At 40.8% G+C, this 22,616-nt stretch overlaps 1 protein-coding gene and 1 long non-coding RNA gene across 2 annotated transcripts; one reads left to right on the forward strand and one right to left on the reverse strand.

Annotated features, from left to right (window-relative positions):
* Positions 1–727: 727 nt before the first annotated feature.
* LOC148903903 (uncharacterized) lies at positions 728–18,844 on the forward strand. The gene is made up of 3 exons (XR_016116693.1): positions 728–1,085; positions 5,786–5,878; positions 18,414–18,844. It is a non-coding gene; the product is annotated as an uncharacterized LOC148903903 (long non-coding RNA).
* klf15 (Kruppel like factor 15) lies at positions 7,571–22,339 on the reverse strand. The gene is made up of 3 exons (XM_089010869.1): positions 21,649–22,339; positions 18,996–20,491; positions 7,571–10,334 (listed from the first exon to the last, which is right to left on the reverse strand). The coding sequence occupies exons 2-3, from the start codon at positions 20,393–20,395 to the stop codon at positions 10,166–10,168; spliced, it is 1,569 nt and encodes a 522-aa protein (XP_088866995.1). The 5' UTR covers positions 20,396–20,491; positions 21,649–22,339; the 3' UTR covers positions 7,571–10,165.
* Positions 22,340–22,616: the final 277 nt, after the last annotated feature.

Consider the following 22,616-nt stretch of genomic DNA (forward strand, 5'->3'; position numbering starts at 1 on the left):
CGCCCCGATACGCTAAATTAATATCATGACCACTGATGGTATCAAAATGCATTGCATTGGCCAAATGAAAGAAAATGTGTTGATGTGGACAAACAGTGTGAAGTACATTATTTTTTATTACAGCTTTGGTGGAACGTCAGGGCCTGCAAGGCCTTCTCTGCTGGCCTAAACATATCTGAATCACAGACTATTGTTAATTATATTTTGTCCATGAATTCTTATTAAATAATTCCAATTTGTGTTTCAGCTTCCTTTCATTGCTTTTCCCATGTTGTGCTGCTTCCAGATATGTGTTTCGTATTTAAGCATTTCACCAATCACATTTCAGCGATCGTTTGTTACCAGGGTCAGAAATCTACCTGGACGCCTTCACAATCAATTCAAGTTGGCAACCCAAGGCCTGCTCGAAGGCGCTAGAAATGCCATATTTCGCAAACTATGATTGGCTGGTCACATGAGTGTCAATTTAAGTCACGAGCCAATAATAGTATCACTAACCACTAGTGACAAGAACATAATGACCAGAGCTAGCATTATGAAACGGTTTTGCACATTTACATTTGCACAGTATACAGTTGACATTTTAATTTTGTTATGCTTAGAATATCTTGTTGTCTATCCTTTCACTGCCCCCCACCCCATTACCGTGGACTGCAAATTTCCCCATTGTGGGACGAATAAAGGTTTTCTGATTCTGATAAGCAAATATATTGTTGTGTTGATTTAATAGCGGTTTTGTCAACCCACAATGGCTGAAGGAGAAGAAATGGAATTGGTTGAGGTCCGCACTCTCCAAAGTGAGACTCATTTTTTTCCTCTCGGTTTATTTACGTGGACACAAATATCAGCACACTCAGTCTTTTCTTCTTCCTTTCCTTGCTCCCAGTGACCACCAGGGTGTCTTATATTAGCTTCTGGTTGCAACGCACGTTAACAGTAGGAGGCTACTGTGCCCCTCGTGATCACAACCGGAGACAAGCAGATATAAATCAGACCGGAAGAAAGACAGAGTTCATGCAGACGACTTTTAGAGTTCCACAAGCGGGATCTTTGTTCAACGCCGTGACGCCATCATCCGCAGGAAGGTACTTTGTTTCCATCTATTACAAAGTGCCCTCTGGGAGTTACGTAACACACACAAACTCCTTCCTGGTGCGGGCAGACGCTAGCGTTACATGAACTGGTCTTTGAGTTGTTGAGTTAGCCGTCCCCCCAACGTTTTTTTGCCCCACGGACTGGTTCAATATCAGACATGGCCAGATAAATGCAACAAAATAATACGATGTGACCTGGATGGTATTTTCGAAACGTAATAAGAAATACGAATCATGATACAATGAACCACCTGACCGCAATGGTCTGATCGCGATGGTGACGTTTAAAAGTGTCTTCAAAATAAGACTATACACATAGAATACAAATAAAAACTTCTTTCCCTTTCGGCTTTTCCCTTCAGGCCAACCAGCCAACCAGGGCCCAACATCTAACACAATTTGCAGTGGTGACCCCTGAAGGGAAAACCCGAAAGGAAAATAAGTTTCTGTTATAATATAATTATATAATTTTACTTTGAAGGCACGTTTAACGGACGATGCAAAGAGAAAATGCATGTAAAATATGACATACCACCTTGCGTATTATGCAGAGTGAGCGTGAAAACTAGGTTTAATAATTAACAACTTTAGGGTGGCTTTGGAATCAGCGAAAAAAAAGATCTCAGAAAGTTCAATTGCATCTCTGAAAAAAAATATTGTTGATAATTGTTCACCAGTGTTCACACAACATAATAAATCAAATCTATTCATATCAAAAGATAGCTTCTATTAAGTTATCTGAATAGTTTGAGGGCTTCTGAACGATATAAGGGCTGCCTTGGAGCCATTTACAAGTTGGAGTCATGACGTATCACTTATGACTAATTTCCTTTCAACCACATTTTTTATTTTATTTATTTTTTAACTTCTTTACAAGTTGTCAAGGACTCCCCGAGAGCCATCTTGTCCCTACATTACGGACGGGCACTCAAATTGAGTTAAATAAATGAAAACATGTCTTTTACCCCTTTTATTCAGATGATGACTTCTCCACAATTATCTGGCGCGACATTTGGTTTCTGAAACTCAGTTGACAAATGCTTCCAATTACATCACAGATGTTTCATGCTGAATTCCATCTTTGCTATTTGAAGAGAAAATCTCTCTTTAAAATATGACAGTTTCCACCGAATTTCAACAGTGAACATGCAACGTAACGCTCGTCGCCCGCTAAGCGGGATCTAAGTCTTGGTAAATCATGCACAGCATGCCCACCAAAATAGTGAAATAAATATGTGAAACCGTGAAAGGCGATACGATGAGTGGCAGCTCTGTGTGCGCTTATCGCTGCGTGTCAATGAAATACAGTAAAAGGAAAAAGCGGACAGTGCACATAAATTGAAGGTCAGCATTGAGTTTGACTTGTACAAACTATATGGCCTATGTTGCTGATTCAACATCTGGGATCATATGATAGGCGTTATGTAACGATAGCCCGCAACTCAGTGCAAGCACTTTTTTTAGGCTTCCGGGACAGACGAGAATGTGGCTTATTGTCAAGGAAGGAGAAAACTATAGAATATATGTGAGAAGTAGATTGCAACGATGGATTAAAATAAACACTCGAGCAGAACATCAAATAAAAGCTTTTCTTGCCCATTTGATATTGAGAAAAAAAAGAAGCATTGCTGACATTGCTCGCAGCGGCTGCAGGCCTCCATTTCTGTGCCGCAACAGTTATCGTCTGCTCTCACGGCTGTCATCGAAGCCTTGTGCCAGGCCGCTGCAATGCCGTACGTCTTCGTCGCTTCATTGTTGGTGTTACTGTTGATTGTCACGTAACCCAAGCCAAGTTTTATTTCCTTTCGTTGTGAGGTTTTGTGTTTTTTTTTGTGGTCCTGTTAGACTTTGTTTGACTTTGTTCATTTATAGCAAACCAAATTTCAATGATGTTGCGATTTTGGGTAAAAACGAGAAAAAAAACCATAAATCAATGATATGGGTGGCTCGGTGAGCAAGTGGTTAGCGGGTTGACCTCAGGGTGCGGAGGTTGTGGGTTCAATCCTGGTTCCTGCATTCATGTGTGAATTTGTTCTCCCTGTCAGGGCCTGTGTGATTTTTCTCCGGGTACTCCGGTATCCTCCCACATTCCCCCAAAACATGCATGGCGGGTTAATGAAACACTCTATATTGTATGTGAGTGTGAACGTGGATGGTCGATCCCCTCTGTGTGCCATGCAATTGGCTGCCAACTAGTTCAGAGTGTCCCCCACGTACCGCCCGTAGCCAACTGGGATAAACTCCAGCACCCCCCGGGACACTTGTAAGGATAAAGCGGATAAAATCCGACTTCAACGGACAGTTAGGACGGCGGAAAAAATCATTGGCACCGCCCTACCCACTCTCGAGGACTTGCACACTGCAAGAATCCAAACTCGGGCGCGGAAAATCCTACTGGACCCTCCGCACCCTGCCCACCACCTTTTCCAGCTACTCCCCTCAGGCAGGCGCTACTGATCCATGCGCACCAAATCCAGCAGACATTTAAACAGCTTCTTCCCCCAAGCCATTAACTCTTTGAACTCTTTCAACAGTAGCCAAAATGGAACTGTATAGTGCAACTTAGCAGTTTTTTTTTTGACGACGATACTAGTGCAGCGTCTTCTACCGGAAACAAATTCCTTGTGTGTTCTACATACTTGGCAATAAAGATGATTCTGATTCTGATTCTGATAAGAAAATGGATGGATGGATGCATTGATTTGAAAACCCTTCCTACTCGAGTACACTGCAAAGAGAAGATATTTTATTGTCAAACGTTTTTTTTGCAAATATTCGCTCATCTTGAATTTCAAAGCTGTGACAAGGAGTAGCATATTTACCTCAATGCTTTGTTACAGCTTCAGCTGTTGTTAAATCAATATGTATTGTATTGTAATGCAGTGAATATGTGGGTTAACATCAAACGTTCGGTGTCTGTTCCATGCGTAGTTGGACACAATTACTCCGGTATTGTGGTTAAATGTGTTCAATTTGAACATCTTCATCCAAATCGCGACACACAGTCAACTTCAGGACGCAATTGAGTTCATTTCTGCTTCTTGCTTTCTTTTGTCAATAAAAGACATCATACACCGTGAGGCCCGACGCGCTAACCAGTCGACCTCCGGGCCGCCTTCTCCATATGTGTTGAATTAAATCCTCCTGTTGCATCCTTGCCTGCACGTTCCCATAAATCCACATGATCTATCCAAAAGGCGGACATCACAGAGGCTCACACAACGTTCTTTGACTGCGATGTCTCTTTGAGTTTGACACAATGACTCAGTGAAACATGCATCACAGTGAACCAAAAAAAAGCTTCTTTCCATTAGTCTTCTAATGCACTGAGGGAGGGGTTGCCTAGGTAGTTGGAGGAACGGGGGGTGTAGAACAAGGAAGAAGGTCCAGCAGAAATAGCAGGGGGGAGGGTGTATAATTTCCATGCAAATTTACCATGTGGTCCAAATTGTGTATTGACAACCCTCACAGTTTCCAGATTTATGTTCCTTTATGCAACATATGCGAAACAGTTTCTTTCTACAGTGACTAAGTATTGAACTGCTTTTCTCACTTGACATGGAATCTTTAGCACGACCAAAGACTATCCATACATACAAGGAAATTGATGGATTACTAGTTTTCAAATCAGTCAACTCTTTGCCTGTTATTTGTTCAACTATAAAAAGGGTCAGAATTTTTAACGTTATTTATTCACTCATTCCCTGCCATTCCTGAATTTCTTCGAGAATTGAAAAGCATGACGTGGAGCCAGTCCCAATTTTTTTTTCGGTTTTGGTTTTTCTTGTCAATGAGGGGGGGTTCCAATAAAGCGCTGGCGCGTCTAGCTGCTGTTGCTCCTCTGCAGAAAAACTTATCATGTGACTGTAAAGTGCCCTTGAGAGTTCTGAAAGGCGCATGTAAATGAAAGGTATTATTATTAATATTATTAATATTATTATTATTATTAATATTATTAATATTATTATCTTGTTTTTTATATTTTCACCCCCCACCCCCATTTCAAATTGCTGCTGTGGACTGCAAATTTACCCATTGTGGGATGATTAAAGGCTGTCTGATTCTGATGATGATGACGATGATTATGATGATGATGATGATGATGATGATGATGATGATGATGATTATTATTATTATTATTATTATTATTATTATTATTATTATTATTATTATTATTATTATTAAAGCGCTGGTCAGACCTCTGGCAATGTTTTTCCCTCCCACAAAGGGGCAGCATTTAACTTTTGCACAGCCACCCCTATTTCATGTTCAGATAACTCCGGATACATAAAACTTTGGAATTAAATTAAATTAACTACAGTAAAGTCTCGTTATATCGATATCGGATATATCGATAGTCCCGGTTATATCGATACTATTTCTATGCACGCACGGACAAAATTACATGCAAACAGGGTCGGATATATCGATAGTCCCGGTTATATTGATATTTTTTCGGACTCCCTTGAATATCGATATAACGAGACTTTACTGTATTTTTTATGATGAAAGAAGACAGTATAATGGTTCTTATGCTGCATTGATTGTTTATGTAGTCCTAAAACTCAATATTTTGTGGGTCCTGGAATTCAAGTGACAATGACAAATACCCTGGCACTGGAGAGGGGACATTTTTGCACAGCATCTGGCAATGAATGAGTTAAACATGACAATGTGTCTTTTCTGTACAGATTAAAAAGAAAGGATCATCGAAATTGACACACATGATCTTTTGCGGGCTGTGAAGTTTGACACCTGCGCTATACAACATTTGAACAAACCAGGTAAATACTCGACTGGTAGAATATAGTCTGGCGTGATGAGAGAAAAAAAAAGATTGAATGCCGCAATTCAGACATTTTTGACATCGAGGAGTAGAATGGAAATAAAATGATTGATTCGATGAAGGTTAAAAATGGGACCAGAACATATGCTTCAAACAAGGTCCAGGATGTTTGGTGCCCTTGTTGCAAGCTTCACGTGTCGGTTATATTTTAGGAGAACAGTTCTGAGGTTACAGTAGTTGAAATCTCACACTGCCATAAACACGGCCTGCCAGAGTTGCAGTTTCGTGTTCATCAGTGATGTCATGCTTGCACTGTATTTGATCTCTCCGTTTTAATAATTGCAACGTTTCATTTTTCTCTTGCCTGAATGCACTGTTTGTTTCTTCATATACACACATGTATTTTTCAGTTCATACTTAGCATGCAGATTGTTTTCCTTCTATGAATAAGGCATGAGACAATAGTGATTCTACTTTTGTTTTAAGATCGGGGTGGAATTGTCCTCCCAAAAGCAGGCAAGCTGCTATTTACTATCCCGCAATTACAGGAAAATGACATGTGTGTACATTTTGCACTACTGCGCTGTTTACTTAAGGGTATGTGGTCAGAATATATCTGGCACATAGTGTATATAGTGCCGTATTCAGAAGCGCACACCCTTTTTAAAAAAAAATAATTTTACTTTTCCACAACATATGTCATTTTATATGTCCTGGTAAAAACAAATAGCTGCTCATCACAAACATGTTTCCGTTGTATTTCCATAAATATAAAACAGACAATGTAGTTACTGGTCCATTTCCTGTCACACCTAAATATAATTCAGTCAAGTTTTCTAACTGGTTGAATATGCAGGAAAAGCAGAATGGCTGAATGTATGAATAAAATAACCAGAGAAAACTCACACTGTCACTGAAGGAACATACAACTTAATGTTCCCCAATTCCAACCCCCCCCCCCCCCCACACACACACACACTTAAGTTGGTTTTAAGCAAAAGGTGTCCAAGGACAAAGATTTTTCCGAGGCAAGGAAATGTGATATTTTCCAAGTTTTCCAGTTGTCCATTAACCCAGGGATATGATTTCAGGCCGGGCTGAACCAGGATTTTATGCGACTTTGTGTCATTGCTGATTACCAGACAATAAAGCAAACAGTCTCAAGATAAATCGATTCTGATTTGTAGATGAACACACATCGACTTCAGTCGGCCAACAAGCGTAAGTCAACATTTGGAGAGAGCTGTTTAACTCATTGCCGCGGTGAACCCAAATTTCCCCCCCTTTATGGGCGATAACGTTGGCGAACCAGTCAGGTCATTTTACATGTCCGCGTGCGATTTTACTTGGATATTTCATCTAAATCGTTACCTTGTGATTATATTTTTCTCACTTAAAATCATTGTTTACCACTTCGATTGAGAAGCATTTATATCCTCAGAACTGTGGGCAGATTTCTGATGCCCCATACATTCGAGTGTTTATCCTATAAAGCAAAAGAATGAGGTGAAATTTAAAAACTACACATCTCAAATATGTACGAATATTCTTTTTCTTTTTTAACATGCAAAGGTCTGCACCAAATTAGCAGCAACAACACGGCTAATTTGTAACCATGTGCTTCTTTTGAGTCAGCAGTTATTTTGGAAAATGTACAAGGACAGCAGAGTCAACACAAGGGCAACAACAATATTAGAAATCATTTATTTCATTTTGAAATATAAAATATTAAATCTGTCATGAAATCAAACTGTTGTTAAGTCATGTGAATAATATACGGATTTGATTTCAGAAGATCCAAGTTTGTTTGGCACGCTCAAGAATGTGTCCATTGGCGAGTTATTTTATGACTTCTTTCACATCTTGGACAGGATGCATTAAAGGGACATGACATTTTATGAAATGACTTACTTTTAACAAAGCCAATTAAAAAGTGTGAACTGAAACACACACATATAAACTAGCACCCATTTTTTGATTTGTTTGCCTTAAATGACAAAAAGTCAGCGAGTAGACATTGAGACCAGATTAGGCAACAAAGGCATTGCTGAGATCTGAGATCGAGATTGACCACAATACAACAACACAGCAATTCTCAAAATATTCAGGGAGGGCACACAACCAAAAATGTCTTGCATGCCACTGCAAATTATACAGTGTAATGATTTCAGCGGAAAGCATTATCCATATAAAATGTTCTTATTTTCTGAGTCATTTTCAGGAAACGTATTCAGAATTCAAAGGAATGTCGATGCGGTGTTTACTCTTCTGTGTATGGAATAAGAAGCAGAGAAGCAGCGTGTCACCTGCAAAATGTTCACTAAGAGAAAAACTGCGGCGCCTTTGTTCTGACATTTGAGGACACCACCAAGTCCAGATGTGACATTTTGGCACAGTCACACCTCTGCTCATGCTCCCATGTTGACCTCTAATTATGAATACAAGTCGAAAGCTATAACTGTTACATTGCCAGAATAGAAACATGCTAGCTACCTTTGATAGCTACCCGAACAGTGTTTTTATCATTCAATAGCAACTGTTTTTTAAGAATAAAAGTCCAAAACTAGGACCGTTATGTTGCCAAAAAAGAAACGTATGCTAGGCACCTATGCTAGCTATCCAAACAAGTGTTTGTATGATATCATTCAAAATCAACTGGATTCTTGCCTCGCAGTGGACAAAGGATATGAGTTTTGGGAAAATAAAGGTGGAGGGTATGACTGGTACGCTCCCAGAATATAAAATCTCATCCCGGATCACTTTGGGGGAAATATGTCTTTCAAAATCCTAATTAAAAAACATCTGAAGAAAATTGGTAGGAAGATGTTACTGAAACGTAGCGGAAAATAAAACACTGAAGTTGTCTGCACAATATCGTTGATCGTTCGGTTTCTCGCTTTGACTTCGACCTAGAATTCCAGTTGAGAGGTCGAGTGTTGATACGTTGCTTGTTTCTGAATGCATGACACGTGTTTAGAAAAAAAAAGGCTAAAAATATGAAACATTGAAACAAAGTAGTGCTCAATTGGGGCATTTACAGGATTTTGACAATTTAGATTTTCCGGATTATTGTGGTTTTGGCTACAACAGGAATTAGTATTTTAGATGCAACATTCATCGACCCACCACCTGCTTTAATCCACTTGAGCGGTTATATGGCACATTAGCGACATGCTGTGAGCTACTAAACTATACCTACAAGCCCAAAAATACATTCTCGCTGTCACAGCATGGAGAAAACCCCCGTGACAACAACCTGCGCCAACTCCGTGGTATATATTCCCGCCACCAGAGACTCTAAGCGGGTATATTTTTACGGCTGGTGAAGTTATGTGTAAGCATGAGAAGGATATTGGAGGAAGTAGCTTCCATTTTCACTGGTCCTGATCCATTATCTGATAGATATTTCACAATTGAGTGGGATGTGATTTCAGTGAATTCAGTGAACCACAGCATTGGAAAGCGGAGGCAAGGGCTTGATTTTTTCATTTGGATTTTTTTTTTTTTTCATATTTTGAATGATTTGAAGCCCTGTTTGATATACTCTTGAATTATTATTGTTGCAAACACTCTTCTCTGTGGTGGGTCAATTGACTTTTACTTAATAAAGTTGCGTAGGGTTGCAGCTCTGACAGTTTGAATTGGTTCCAACAATACCTGGAAGAGATTATTCCAAACCAATCACTTGGTTGTTTTGACTTGAGCGTTAGAAGCTCAGACGTGAAGCACGGCCTAAAAGTTTGACTCAAATCCAGATTAGTCCCTTTTCTTAGCAGGGGACTAATTAAACCAAGGCCACCATTATACCATAGCACAACAAGGAAATGTCCAGCATATTAAAATATAACAACTGTTTTACTTGATCCTGTGTGGCAACATTTGCCTCCCAAAAGTCATCAAAGAATTATTTCATTTTTTTTCATACGATGCAACTTTTGTCGGCTCTTTGGACACAAAAATATAAAAATACTCTGAAAACCATAATGCTATTCCATTTTGATTAGTTCCAAAACCGAGTGAGACAAAATAAAGTTGTCCTGTACAAGAAGCTTATTCCACTTGTGAGGGTTGTGTCAAGTAACATTTGTGTCTACCTTATACAGTTATTTCATTGTCACCTATAACATGATCACAGTACGTACGTCACATGCGTATTTGTACACGCAAGTCCTGCGCAAACTCCTTTTAAACCCATCACCCCCTCAACCCCATGTCGTCCTCTGTCCTTCATCACATGCGCCCGCCCCTCGCTTAGTGTCAGTCTTTGAGAGCGGGATCAAAGGGGTCAGTTTGCGGAGCGCCCTGTCCTGTTGCTTCGTGGAAAACGGTGGACTTTGAGGTGTTTTGACAGGTGATCGCTGCGGGCAAACTTCTTCTCACAGACGATACACTGATATGGTTTTACTCCAGAGTGGGAGCGCCGGTGTCGGGACAGCTCATCTGATCGGGAGAACCTGCCGGAATGAGATTTAGGACATATTAGTATGATTCTTGAAATGTGGATGACTGGATATTTTCGACAATATTTCACCAGTCTCTTTTGGTGTGCAATCATTACGGTCAGATCATATCATATGTTGAGAATGAAACACAAAATCACAGGATGCCATAAATCCAGGACCATTTGCTTCTAATGCTTCTAATAATGCAATGTTGCCCAACCTTTGTTAAGCTCTCTTTTTACTTTTCTCTTTTGCTCAAAAAGACATTCAGCCTAAATAGTTGTACATAAGTACAGTGATACCTCGGCTTACGAACGCTTTAGCTAACGAACTTTAAACGAATGTTAAATTCACGAGAATACTATCTTAGCATACCAACTATTTTTCGGGAAACACACAGAGCGCCACAATGGCTGCCGGACTAGTTTTTGGCGGAAGAACACCAAACCACACGGCCGAACACCGCCACTGTAGCTGCCAGACTACTTTTCCACACAACCTTTCTCTGAGTGCATACGTCGTTTGTCTTCAAGGATTTGTTGGATACTTTTGTTGTTATGGGTCCGAAAAAGACCCCATCACAGGCTAGTGTTCAGCCGAAGAGGGCACACACCAAAATTATGGTCGAGCAGAAGAAGGAGATCATCGAGAAACACAAACAAGGTGTGCGTTTGTGCGACTTAGTTGACCATTGCTACCATCCTTTGGAACAAAGAAGCTTTTAAAGGTGCATGTGTTGCTAAAGGTGTTTCCGCGATGTCTAAGCAACGGTCTCGGGCAATAGAAGAGGTTGAAAAACTTCTGTTAATTTGGATTAACGACAAGCAGCTAGCCGGCGACATCGTGAGTAAAGCAAATATCGTCGAGAAAGCATGGCAAATTCACTCAGATATCGTCATTTATTTATTGATGATTTCAAGGCTAGCAACGGATGGTTCGAGAACTTTAAGCGTCGTACAGGGATTCATAGTGTCATTCGTCATGGTGAGGCAGCCAGTTCTGACGATAAAGCTGCCGAAGCTTACAAGGGATCATTCCTCAAGATGGTGGAAGAAGAAGGCTACATTCATCATCAAGTGTTCAATGCTGATGAGACCGGCCTTTTTTGGAAAAAGATGCCGAACCGGACTTTCATTACACAGGAGGAAAAGTCCATCCCTGGGCATAAGCCCATGAAAGATAGGCTAACCCTCCTTCCTACAGTCCCTCCCTCTCCCTCCCACCTCCTCACACTCCATTCCATCAAGTCATCAACGACTATCACAAAGGTAAATAAAACGACTTTATTATACAGTAGTTTATTTCTATAATTACAATAACATAGCGCATTTATTATACATAAATTACAGTATATTTTGTTTAGTTTTAAGGCTTATTTAGTCGAAAATTATGTTTTATAGAGACCTGGGAACTGATTTTTCTCATTTTAATGGTTTCCTATGGGAAATTAACGTTTGGAATACACACTTTTCGCCTTACACACACTTTCTGGGAACCAATTAAATTCGTAAGCCAAGGTATCACTGTATAACTCTAAAAAGGTAGCATTTTGAGCATGATGATGTTTCTATACATGTGAATTAACCTGCATCCTTTCTACGAAGCGGAGGAGGTGGCCCATATTTAGCTCCAACACATGAGGGCTACAAATTCTCATCTATTATTGGCCCGCCTGTTCTCTGGTCTCCTTGGCCTTGCCACAGTGTGCATATCATAACAGGGGAGTTTTAAGTGGACGATAGCTTAGCGTCCGCACATTCCAGCACATGACTTTTGTGTGCGCTCTTCTGTGTTAGGAAAGCTGTTAAGGTCAGATTAATCTGTAACATGGGTTGATCTCAAGTGGCTTCTCCATTTTTCTCCCAGGGCGATAATTGGGAGTGATGTGAGGCGGCCACTTGTCGTTATTTAAACCCATTTTCACCTTAGACGTGAATTACATAACCGATGCGTTCATCATCTTAATAGCCCCGCAATAAAGAGTGCCTAGCTGGCAGAGTCCATGACATGTAGCTATTAAAAACGGAAATGCAAGATCAAAAAAGCCCAACAATTTATAGGCCCAATGATTGAGTTTCTCTGGTATCTTCTTACTTATGATACTGTACATCCAAACTGACTTTACAGTTCTTGCTGATATGGGTTCATTTGACACATTAAAAGCAAGAGTGGCAGTGAAAGTCAGTGGACGTGTTTGGATTTTGACCAAATGCAGGCCTGTAAAGTTGCGCTTGAAACCACAGCTGTCAAGATTTCAGTTCCTCAAAGGACGAACTCTGGGTACCTTTGGCTTTGTACTGCCTGTTCTGTCAGCAGGGGGTTGTTAAGAGAACAATGTAAATAGAGGAAGAAAATAAACCAGTAACCTGACATCTCACTTAAATGTCACCACATGTTTGCTCATTTTTCAAGTATTTTTCCAGCATTCCATTGATTTTATGAACCGCTTTATCCTCACAAGAGACACACAGAGAAAAACAAGAATCCACACTCATACTTTGACACAATTTTGAGTATTCAATCAACCTATCATGCATCTTTTGGGAATGTGGGAGAAAACCGGAATACCCGGAGAAAAAAACCCATGCAGGAACGGGTAGAACATGCAAACGATACACAATAGAGGAAGGAATCTAACCCACGACCTCTGTACCGCTACCCACTGAACCACCAGGCCGTCTCAATTAATTTTCGAGTGTATAATTTAATTCTCGTACCATAATTATCAACACCAGATGACTGCTTGTATAGATGCTAACGTTTCCGTTTGAGCTGTTTAGCGGCTTGGAAACTGAACACACAAAATCGTTCGTTTTCTTCATGCATCATGCTTGATTACTAAAGCATCGATCAATTCAGATTGTTTAGCTAAGCTATTATAATACTTTGCAAACGTGGGAGGAAATCTGGAGTACCCGGAGAAAACTCACGCAGCGATGCAAAGAGCATGAAAAGTATAGGAGCACATTTAGCTCATATGTAGAGGTCGTACATGAAGGTCGAAGCCTGGAATCTGACCCACAACCTTTGAACTACAGACGGACGTGCTAAACTATTGATGATGTCGCAGATAAAATTGCCAGTTAGGGTACATTTTGTATCATATGGTACAGGCTTTTGCAATAGCGCTCTAGTTATCTTGTTATTAAATAATATTATTTCAATTGACCAAATAATGCGTGATTGATGTTCATGAAACAGTTTTCAAGTAAAAAACCACTAATCTTTTTTTCCTAATGAAGAAAAACAGATTAATCTTATGTGATTGTTGTAAATGCTTTTTTGTCATGTCAAGTTTTTACACGCTGTTTCCTGTCTTCGTGTGCAAATTAATTAGTAAATTAGACATTTCTTGAAAAAAAAGACAATACTCTTGAAATAACATTTCTTCTGATTGAACACAAAAAGACTGACTGACATAAAACAATGTGGATAACCGAGTCATCCTACAAATAGTAAAACCACATCTGAGGTAAATGTGCTTCAAACTTGGCCATGCTTCAATCATAAAAACATACACCTTACATGACATTACAGTAACTACTGGTAGCATTATAACAATTTAAACACAACAAAGGATCCTGCTACCTAAGACACCGAAAAGCCAAAGGGACAAATGGATATTCACAACTCACAACCTCTGTGGAAAGACCACATGGCCATCAGTGTCCAATCCCTTGCCTTTTAACAGACCCACAACAACTTGTGTGAAGTTTTGCCACCTCCACACTGCAAAGTTGCAGGTGCGGCATACAAGGTCACAGAGTTCAAAAGTGAGGGTGACTGGAGGGCACTTGAGCCCACATGCCCTTGGGCTGGCTTGGAGTGACTGCAGCCCTTGCACTTGGGATACATATCAGTTTGTGGGGAAACACATACCATATGTAAGGGCTGTGTGCTACCTCTGGGCACAGATAACCTAACACACCCTAAAAATTACAGCAAATATTGGAATTAGGCCATCATGGACAAAATCACAATAAATGTCAGTACTACATTTGAAGGTTTTATTAAGCTTCTGACATTATATCGTTGGTGAAAAAAAAATGAAAATGAGAGTTTAGATGAGCTGTTTTAATGTTAGTAGTACAATTAATTCTTGATGAGAAAATCTTAAACAGAACAGTCAAATATCTAATGAGACAAAAACCAGTAAATATGAACCGGCATGTTAAGAAAAATGTCCAAGGCGCTGCACAGAAAGGAAACAAAGTCTGCAAAGCCTCTTGACATTCTAAATCAGACTAAAAATAGAAAACAAACCAAATGCGGAGAATTGATTCAGTCTTAATAATATGAGCATGTCACCTTGCAAAAGCAACATTGGCGACATACGGCATTCCTCAGGGCTCCGTCTTTGTACAGTTGAGTTCACTGTGTATTTCTTGCCCACATAGACACCTCATTCGCTACTTAAGTCACACAAGCGACAAACTGACGATATGCTGCAACAAACTGATGTTCTGTTTAGTACCGATTTTTTGAACTGGATTATTTACAAAATTGCCTCCATTTAATTAGTTGATTGGGTTGGATTGGATTAGCCTTTAATAGTCTCACTGTGGAGACATGTACATTTCACAGCAGCAAATTTATGGAAGGAAGACCAAATGTAATGAATACATATATACATATACATATATATATATATATATATATATATATATATAGAGTATATGGTATTGCATGATTGGAAAGATTTTTCAAAAATTAAACCATTTATTCCACCTGTGCCTGGTTAGTATGCCTCATGTGTAAACACCTTGTGAGAATTTGTCTTTCAACAAGCTTTGCAGGTCACACACAATACGTCTTTCACATGGATGACCGTCATGTCAACAAAGTCATTCCCTTTCTCTGGTTTGCATTGATCTAAAGGTGTCACAATCTAAAGATAAATCCGATGCCGTGGCCGCCCGGCAACAACGCTGCTCTGTGCTGTGACAAAGAATGCATCAGCTGACTAGCCTCCGATCGGGTGACGGTTTGTCAAACGCTTATGCGGACGCGCATGTTATGACAATAAACTGTTTAGGTTTGAGCGTGGCCATCAAACACCGACCTCAAAGAGTCTTGATGCAAGTTGGAGCGGAACACATTTGCAGCTATGGCCGCCTTGCATGTGCTTAGCATTTACGCAGGACTGGTCCTCCGCTACCTCACCTTTGCCAAATTATAACATCCAGAAAGCATGAAGGAAGGACAGCGATAAAATGCAAGTTATATGCAGGAGCCCCGGCCAATGAAATCTGACTCTTCCCCACTCTTCAAACACACACGGATCTATTCTGAAGTCACTCTTACGAGGACGTCCCGGTTCACCTCCAGCTCCTGGCAGGGGGGGTGAGGAGAACGAAAGTAGGACTATATATTACCTTGTCACGCTGATGTCATATTGAGGCTCTAAAAGCGTGGATGTTGGCAAGACAAGCGCATTGATTTCAATGAGAACAATACTAAACTGAAACTTAATGCGCCTCCAAGGGCATGAATGAAACGGATCCTAAATTAAAACATTGGAAAGGAACATCTGAAGTTGAACAACCTTGATTTGGAAGATCAAATAACATTTTCCTGAAAGTCTTGCAAAGGTTGTTTTGTGATTTTTCACACTTAAACAGTTGACCTCCAAAACATTTAATGTAAAGCGCTAATGTTGAAGCATTTCATTCATAACAGTGGCAGTTTTTTTTACAGTTGTATGATAGTTTAGACAACAGATGTCAAAGTCAAGGCCCGCGGGCTAAATTTGTCCCGTCACATAAGTTCATTCGGTCCATGAGAAAACAAATGAAACTTGTGAAATTTCATGACGTTTGCTAAAGTCTGAACCAACATTTCAAATGGTCTAATGTAAACCAAAATAACAGTCATTATTCCTGACTTCAGATTAGACTAGTTATTCATTAATTTGTATGGAATATGTAGAGGGGATGAAACATTTTAATAGCTTCCCCAAATTCATAACGGCATTACTTTGATACCTTTGGTTTAGACCAGGGGTGTCAAAGTCATTTTTTCCCGCGGGCCACATTGTAGTTATGGTTTCCTCTCGAGGGCCGTTATGAATTTGGGGAACCCATTAGAATGTTTAAATCCCTTCAAATATTACATATAGAGCACACAGCAAATTAATGAATAACTCGTTTTCAAATCTGAAGTCAAGAATAATGACTTTTATTGTGGTTGACATCCAAAAATATGGAATTTTGGCTCAGATTTTAGCAATCATCATGGAATTTAACAAGTTTGATTTGCTTTCGCGGGCCGAAAAAAAATGATGTGGCGGGCCGGATTTGGCCCGCGGGCCTTGACTTTGACACTTAATTTTAACGTTGCCCCGACAATTAACTCATTTACTGCCATTCCCGAATTTACAGTATTTGGGAATTGAAAATATGACGTGGAGCGCCAGTCCCAAATTTGTTTGGTTGTTGTTTTTTCTTGCTTGGTGCAGATAAAGCGCTGGTCCGACCTCTGGCAAAAAAAAAAAAAAACCCACAAGGGGCAGCATTTGCCTTTGGTACAGCTGCACACATTTCAAGCTCAGATAACTCCAGACCTTTAGGAATCAACTCTTTTTCTGATGCAAGAAGAGAGTCTAATGTTTATTACACTGCACGGAATTTTTATGTAGTCCTAAAACTCAATATTCTCTGGAATTTGAGTGAAAATGACAAAAACCCTGACACTGGAGTGGACATATTTTTGCACGTCTGGCAGTGAATGCGTTAATTTTAAAGGGATTTTATGAATTCCCATGGTGATTGATCACCAAATTGGACCAGCGTCTAAGACCAAATTATTTCTGACCTTAAATGTGCCACTGTAAAATGGAGAACTAATACAATTACGTAATAACCTCCTGCTTGCAGACACGAAGTGGACGGTCGACGATATACTCAAATAATGATCCTCTGTGCATGCACCATTCATGTCAATGTTCCAAATGGAAAAGTTTACATTGCATTTCTGCATGTGTTCAGTCCTCGTGAGACCCCTTAAGACCTCCATGTGTTTGCTCCAACCCTTTGTTACATAACACAATTCACATGCGGCGACTACCGTAGTCAACACAGTCAACTGGGAGGAAACATTTTAGTCGAAAACACTTGATACTTAAATGGGCCAAATTTAATTGCTCAAATGTATGGCACTGCCTGCGCTTGAGCAATCAAAGTGTATCAAGAGTGAACATTCTGATGACCTTTTCACTGTTTAACTTGCAAACTTTGTGCATCCTGGCTCACTGGAACATTTATGCGTACGTCACGGGCTAAAAAAACTTTGAACTTGATTCCGTAATAACCGGGCATCAGTGTGTATGGCAAGTGTTCACAGACAGCCAGCAAACAAGTGCAATAACTAGTGGAGGGAGCAAAGTCTGCATTCAGTCAACTTCAAAAGAAACTCTAATCTAATCTGAAATTTTACCACGGTACAAAAACACACAGATAGTGGCAACTATCTAGCCAGCAGTCGCTTTGCGCAAACCAACACAAATTGTGTTTGACAATCGGCTTTTCCTTCTGATCCACAGTAAACATTAAGTCTCCTGGATCGACATATGCTGTTCCAATGTCAAGCTTTTCTGATACTTGTCAAATAATAACACTAGATAATAATTTCTAAATCTTCCTCTTTATGAAGTGTCTCAGTGTGTAATTTGTGTTACAACTGGTTATCTGGCGTGGAATGTGTGTCTAACCACATCACAAATGACTGACAGCCGTGAGGCTTGACGTGATTGTTAACAACAATCACAACAACAACAGAACTCTACGGATTATGATGAGGGTTATGTCAATTGACCCACACATTTCCATATGCAGGCCACATCAAATGATGTGGAGGGCTGGACCTGGCCCCCGGGCCTTAAGTTTGAGACATTTACTTTTGATGTACAGTGCTAAGCTTATTTTATTACTTGGGAAAAAAGTAACATACTTGTTGGTTGAAAAGTGAGATTGACGAGGAGCCGCATTTGTGACACAAATCACCTGGTCAGTATTCAACTGACAATTTTGCCAAAGACAGTCGGCTGCACTCGCTATAAAAAGGGTGTTTTATTTTATTATTCTTTTTTTTTAGGTGCAGGCAGTCTTGGGTGTGTAAATTGGCAGACCGCGCGCCAAGTTGCTCGGGGTTCTGGCGGACCGAGTGCATTCTCTTTTATACTCCCCCTGGCAGATTTGGCACTCTGTAAACATGTGAGGTGAGTGTCATCATATTCCATTCAGAAACATGGAATATCATTTCAGCAATGAATTCCTTGAAGTTATTATTATCATTAGCATCTTCGTGGATTAGCATAGGTAATGGGTTTATCTTTAGGTAGTAACATTTTTGGGTTGTAAACGTTTTTTATGACAAAATCAATAGACAAAAGGTCCAAGGTCACCATCATTCACCTAGATAGATAGATAGATAGATAGATAGATAGATAGATAGATAGATAGATAGATAGATAGATAGATAGATAGATAGATAGATAGATAGATAGATAGATAGATAGATATTTTAAATTATAAACACTACTTTGGAATCATGTCTCTATCTCTCTTCTTCATCCTTGACGAATCAATAACCTAACAAAGTACCTTAACAACCAGAAATCTACCCAGCGTGCCACTATTTGAGACCCGATGTAAATAATAACATGGTTTTCCTCACCTCCATCCACAACCAGGCCACGTGCACGCGAAAGGTTTTTCTCCAGTGTGCCTCCTCAGATGCGCTTTAAGGTGGCTGCTTTTGGTGTACATCTTATTACAGCCCGGAAAAGAGCACTTGTGCATTTTTATAAGGTCTGCCACAGCACTCTTCTGGTACCTTTGACCTCCAGCGAGGACCCCTGCGGTTGAGCCGCTACCTAACCCGCTATCTCCGAGCCCGGTGGGTTTGGCGGCGATGGGCACTGGTGCGATCCGAACGAATTTGGAGGAATTTTTGTTTGCAAATGCAATGTTTGTCGGGGAGAGCAGCTGAGGTACCAAGGCAAAGGTTTGACCCTGGATGTTGACCAGGAGCTGGGCGATCTTGATATCCGACGGACCCTGCGTCGCTTGACATTTCTGCAAAGGAGTTTCTTGCATTTGAGCATCGGAGACGGTGCAGGCGTGAGGCTCTTGTTTGATCTGGATGGGCTGGATTTGTAAGATAACCGGCACGTTGGAAGCAGCACCGGCGTTTTCTCCTGAGGCTGATGGTGATCCGCAGTCTTCCTGTTTGATTGCATCGACTTCGCTGTAACAGGAACTCAAATTTATTGAGCTCACATCCACCGTTGATGTATTTAGTGTTTGTTTGTTCTCCCTGTGGGAGGACGAAGGAGAATGGGCTTCGGGGACAGTCTGATCTGAGTTCTGCAAGACCTCTCGGGGTATCGTCTCGGTCCTTTCGGCCTCAGGGAACTCTGGCGTCGGTGACATTGCTTCATCACTTCCCTCGTCTTCCTTCCCTATCGCCACCACCATGTTCTCTTCCAAAAACTCTTCGATCTCTTCCAGAGTGGGCTGAAAGAGGAGCGTCGCAGGATCCTGCAGCTCATCCAGGTAAATGGGAAACTCGCAATAGTTCTCTTTGGTTTGGTGCTGAAATAGACCCAAGCGCTGGTCCCTCTTTGTCTCCCAAGCGAGGCCCATGGGTAAAAGTGGGGTGGTGGATGATGAAGAAGGTGGGGAGGAAATCAAGGCGCTGTTGCCGACGTTGGAGCTTATCGAGTTGTTCATTCCTTGCGTGAACAGGAGATCCAGAAGGCTGTCTTGACTCTCGCCTCCAGATGAGCTTCTGCTCTCATAGCTGGAACTGGCATTGGTGTGGGAATTAGGCGACGAGGCATCTGGGCTAGAGCAGAGCGAAGATCGAGGGCTTGAAGAGATGCTGAGGTCATCCTCAGAGAGCCCCGGCGATGAAGACACCCCTTGGTAAGGGTGGTAGACGCAGGCGTCGGTCACCATGATGTCTCGGGAAACCCCTTCGCTGGCATCGCAACGGAGGCTGCTGCGTTCACAATCCGATAAACTCGTACAGTACAGGAAGGTCTCTTCGCCAAGCGGTAAGTGATCCACCATTCCTGTTAGGATGAATGGCAGCTGGACTCTGCTCTGCACTCAAGATCAAGTTTGTAGAACTTGGGCTAAATATTAATGAAAATGTATTTCATCCTCCTGTGGAAGACAAAACAATGGGAATTATCAGGCGAGAAAATCCGACTCGAAAATACTCATTTATACGAGAACACCTTGCCGTCTACTCATCAAAGTTGATCGCTAATTCCTTCGAATGATATTAATTCTAACGGACTGAACGTAGCATCACTCTACTTTGGCAACTTCAACTTGGAGGTTAATGTTCAACAAGGGTCCTCCTGCAAGTGTCACACAAATCCAGCGGACCGAGAGACTGAACATGACGACTGTTCGGTCTCTTGACTATGAAAGACGTTCAGTGTGTGCATGTACATAGCAGCTGGTGTGGCGTATACTGGCCATGTGGAATCAAACGTTCCCATTTCCCAGCTGCTATGAGTGAGGGAGCCACATGGCTTCAGGGGGGGTAAAAATGGCTACATATGAGATGGCACCTATTTCATCATTTCACATTTTTATAGCGTTATTCTGAAGTGAATCGAATACTTTTCATTGTTCCTAAACATTCCAGTGTCCTTTAAATAGATTCAAGGCGGTTTTATGATGCCTACAATAAAAAAAGTTAATCTAGGGCAAGTTGAAAGGCGCGGGAATGCGCGACATCTAGTGGTCCGTCAGCAAATTACAGTATCCAAATAAAAATACTGTAAACAAGTGCTCCGAAAATGTGGATTGGACGTGTTTAACAATGATTACGGAGAGTATATTAGGAAATTCTAAACAGGCTTGCATCACGTGACTGTCAAACTTCGTTAAAAATACCCTTATTTAGTTTATAAATAAGGCAAATTTTGTTTTTTTAGGGGGAAAATAACATGAATGTTTTGTTCACGATCGAGTTAAAAAAAGAAAATACATAAAAACAATACGAATCACCCGTGTATGCATGCAGCTTGGCAGAGTGTGGAGTAATTTGCCCGATAGTAACCTCTGCCTTGCTGAAGCCGTATTGAAACTGCAGATATGCATGCAACAAAAACAAAAACAGTGCATCCCTGTGCGCCTTTGACATTTACACAGGTGTCGTAAACGCCCGTAGTCGCGTTCGTTAAGTTGTGTTTTGTGGTTAGTGTATTTCTTCGAGTGTGCGTGGCACACGCTGCGCCAAATCAATACAGTATCTCTCGTACACCATGCACTGCACGACGATGTTAAATGCGGATGGATTCTCTCACCTGTGCGTGTGAAGAACACGACTTTAACACTCCTGAATTCAACGTGATCCCTTCTTCCGAATCTTCCGACGTGCGTAATGGAGGGATCAATCCGCGGGTGTATGCATGGTGCATTACACTCTCTCTCTCCCTCTTTCTGTCTCACAAACACACACAAATGTACACGCATGCACACAGACGCTACGATCCTTCTCTCTCGCTTTCTCATTGGGCAATGCAGTATAGTCACATGTTGTCTTTTGGCGGTATTGTGGGTTTGGCTTGTGAGGGCTCGCCTGCTCCGCGCGTCGCCATTGGTTATTTTGCTTGCAAAAGGAGGCCGGCGCGAGGGATTGGCGTCAATGGATAGAGTGGCTGAGGGTAGGTCATGTGCCGAACACAAACATGAACCTGACACTTTGTTTTGTTGTTTTGTTCCCGTTTGCATTAAAAGAAACAGGAACTAAATACAACACATTTTCTGTATTGTACTTGACCTCGATTCGTCAGATGCGATGAATGGAAGGAATTTAAAGTATGAATGGTGGGAATTTAAAGTATTTAGTTGAAATACATTTTGCATTGGCAAAGGACTGGAAATGACGTTGTAATTTTGACAAAGACTACAAATGTGTTAAAGACTTCGGGTACTGATTCGTGTTTTTTTCTCTCCCGAAAATACCACCATTTTCATGAAGGTAATATCAGATTGTTTTGTTGGATTAATCTGTTACACTGGATTCAGGCCGGTCACTGAAAATATTAATGTTAAATAGTTAATAATTTTTAACTGGTCAGTGAGCCAAAAAAGTTTGGGGACCGCTGGTAGACAGTGCACAATGATCTATTGTGTGACTTCAAATGTGTTCAGATTTTGAAAACCAGAATTAGGAATAGCTACACAAATTTTGTTGTGCTCTGAAATGTAGTTTACTCCGGTGTGAGACTAATAAAGGCTAATCTAATCTAATCTAATCTAATCTAATCTA

Source organism: Hippocampus bargibanti, linkage group LG01 (genome assembly GCF_051943395.1).
Source record: "Hippocampus bargibanti isolate YZ-2025 linkage group LG01, ASM5194339v1, whole genome shotgun sequence".
Taxonomy (NCBI): domain Eukaryota; kingdom Metazoa; phylum Chordata; class Actinopteri; order Syngnathiformes; family Syngnathidae; genus Hippocampus; species Hippocampus bargibanti.

Coding starts and splice junctions, on each gene's coding strand:
- klf15 (XM_089010869.1), bottom strand. CDS start 20,395: ATGGTGGATCACTTACCGCTTGGCGAAGAGACCTTCCTGTACTGTACG. Junction 10,335..18,995: donor TGGCCTGGTTGTGGATGGAG/GTGAGGAAAACC, acceptor TCATTCCGGCAG/GTTCTCCCGATCAGATGAGC.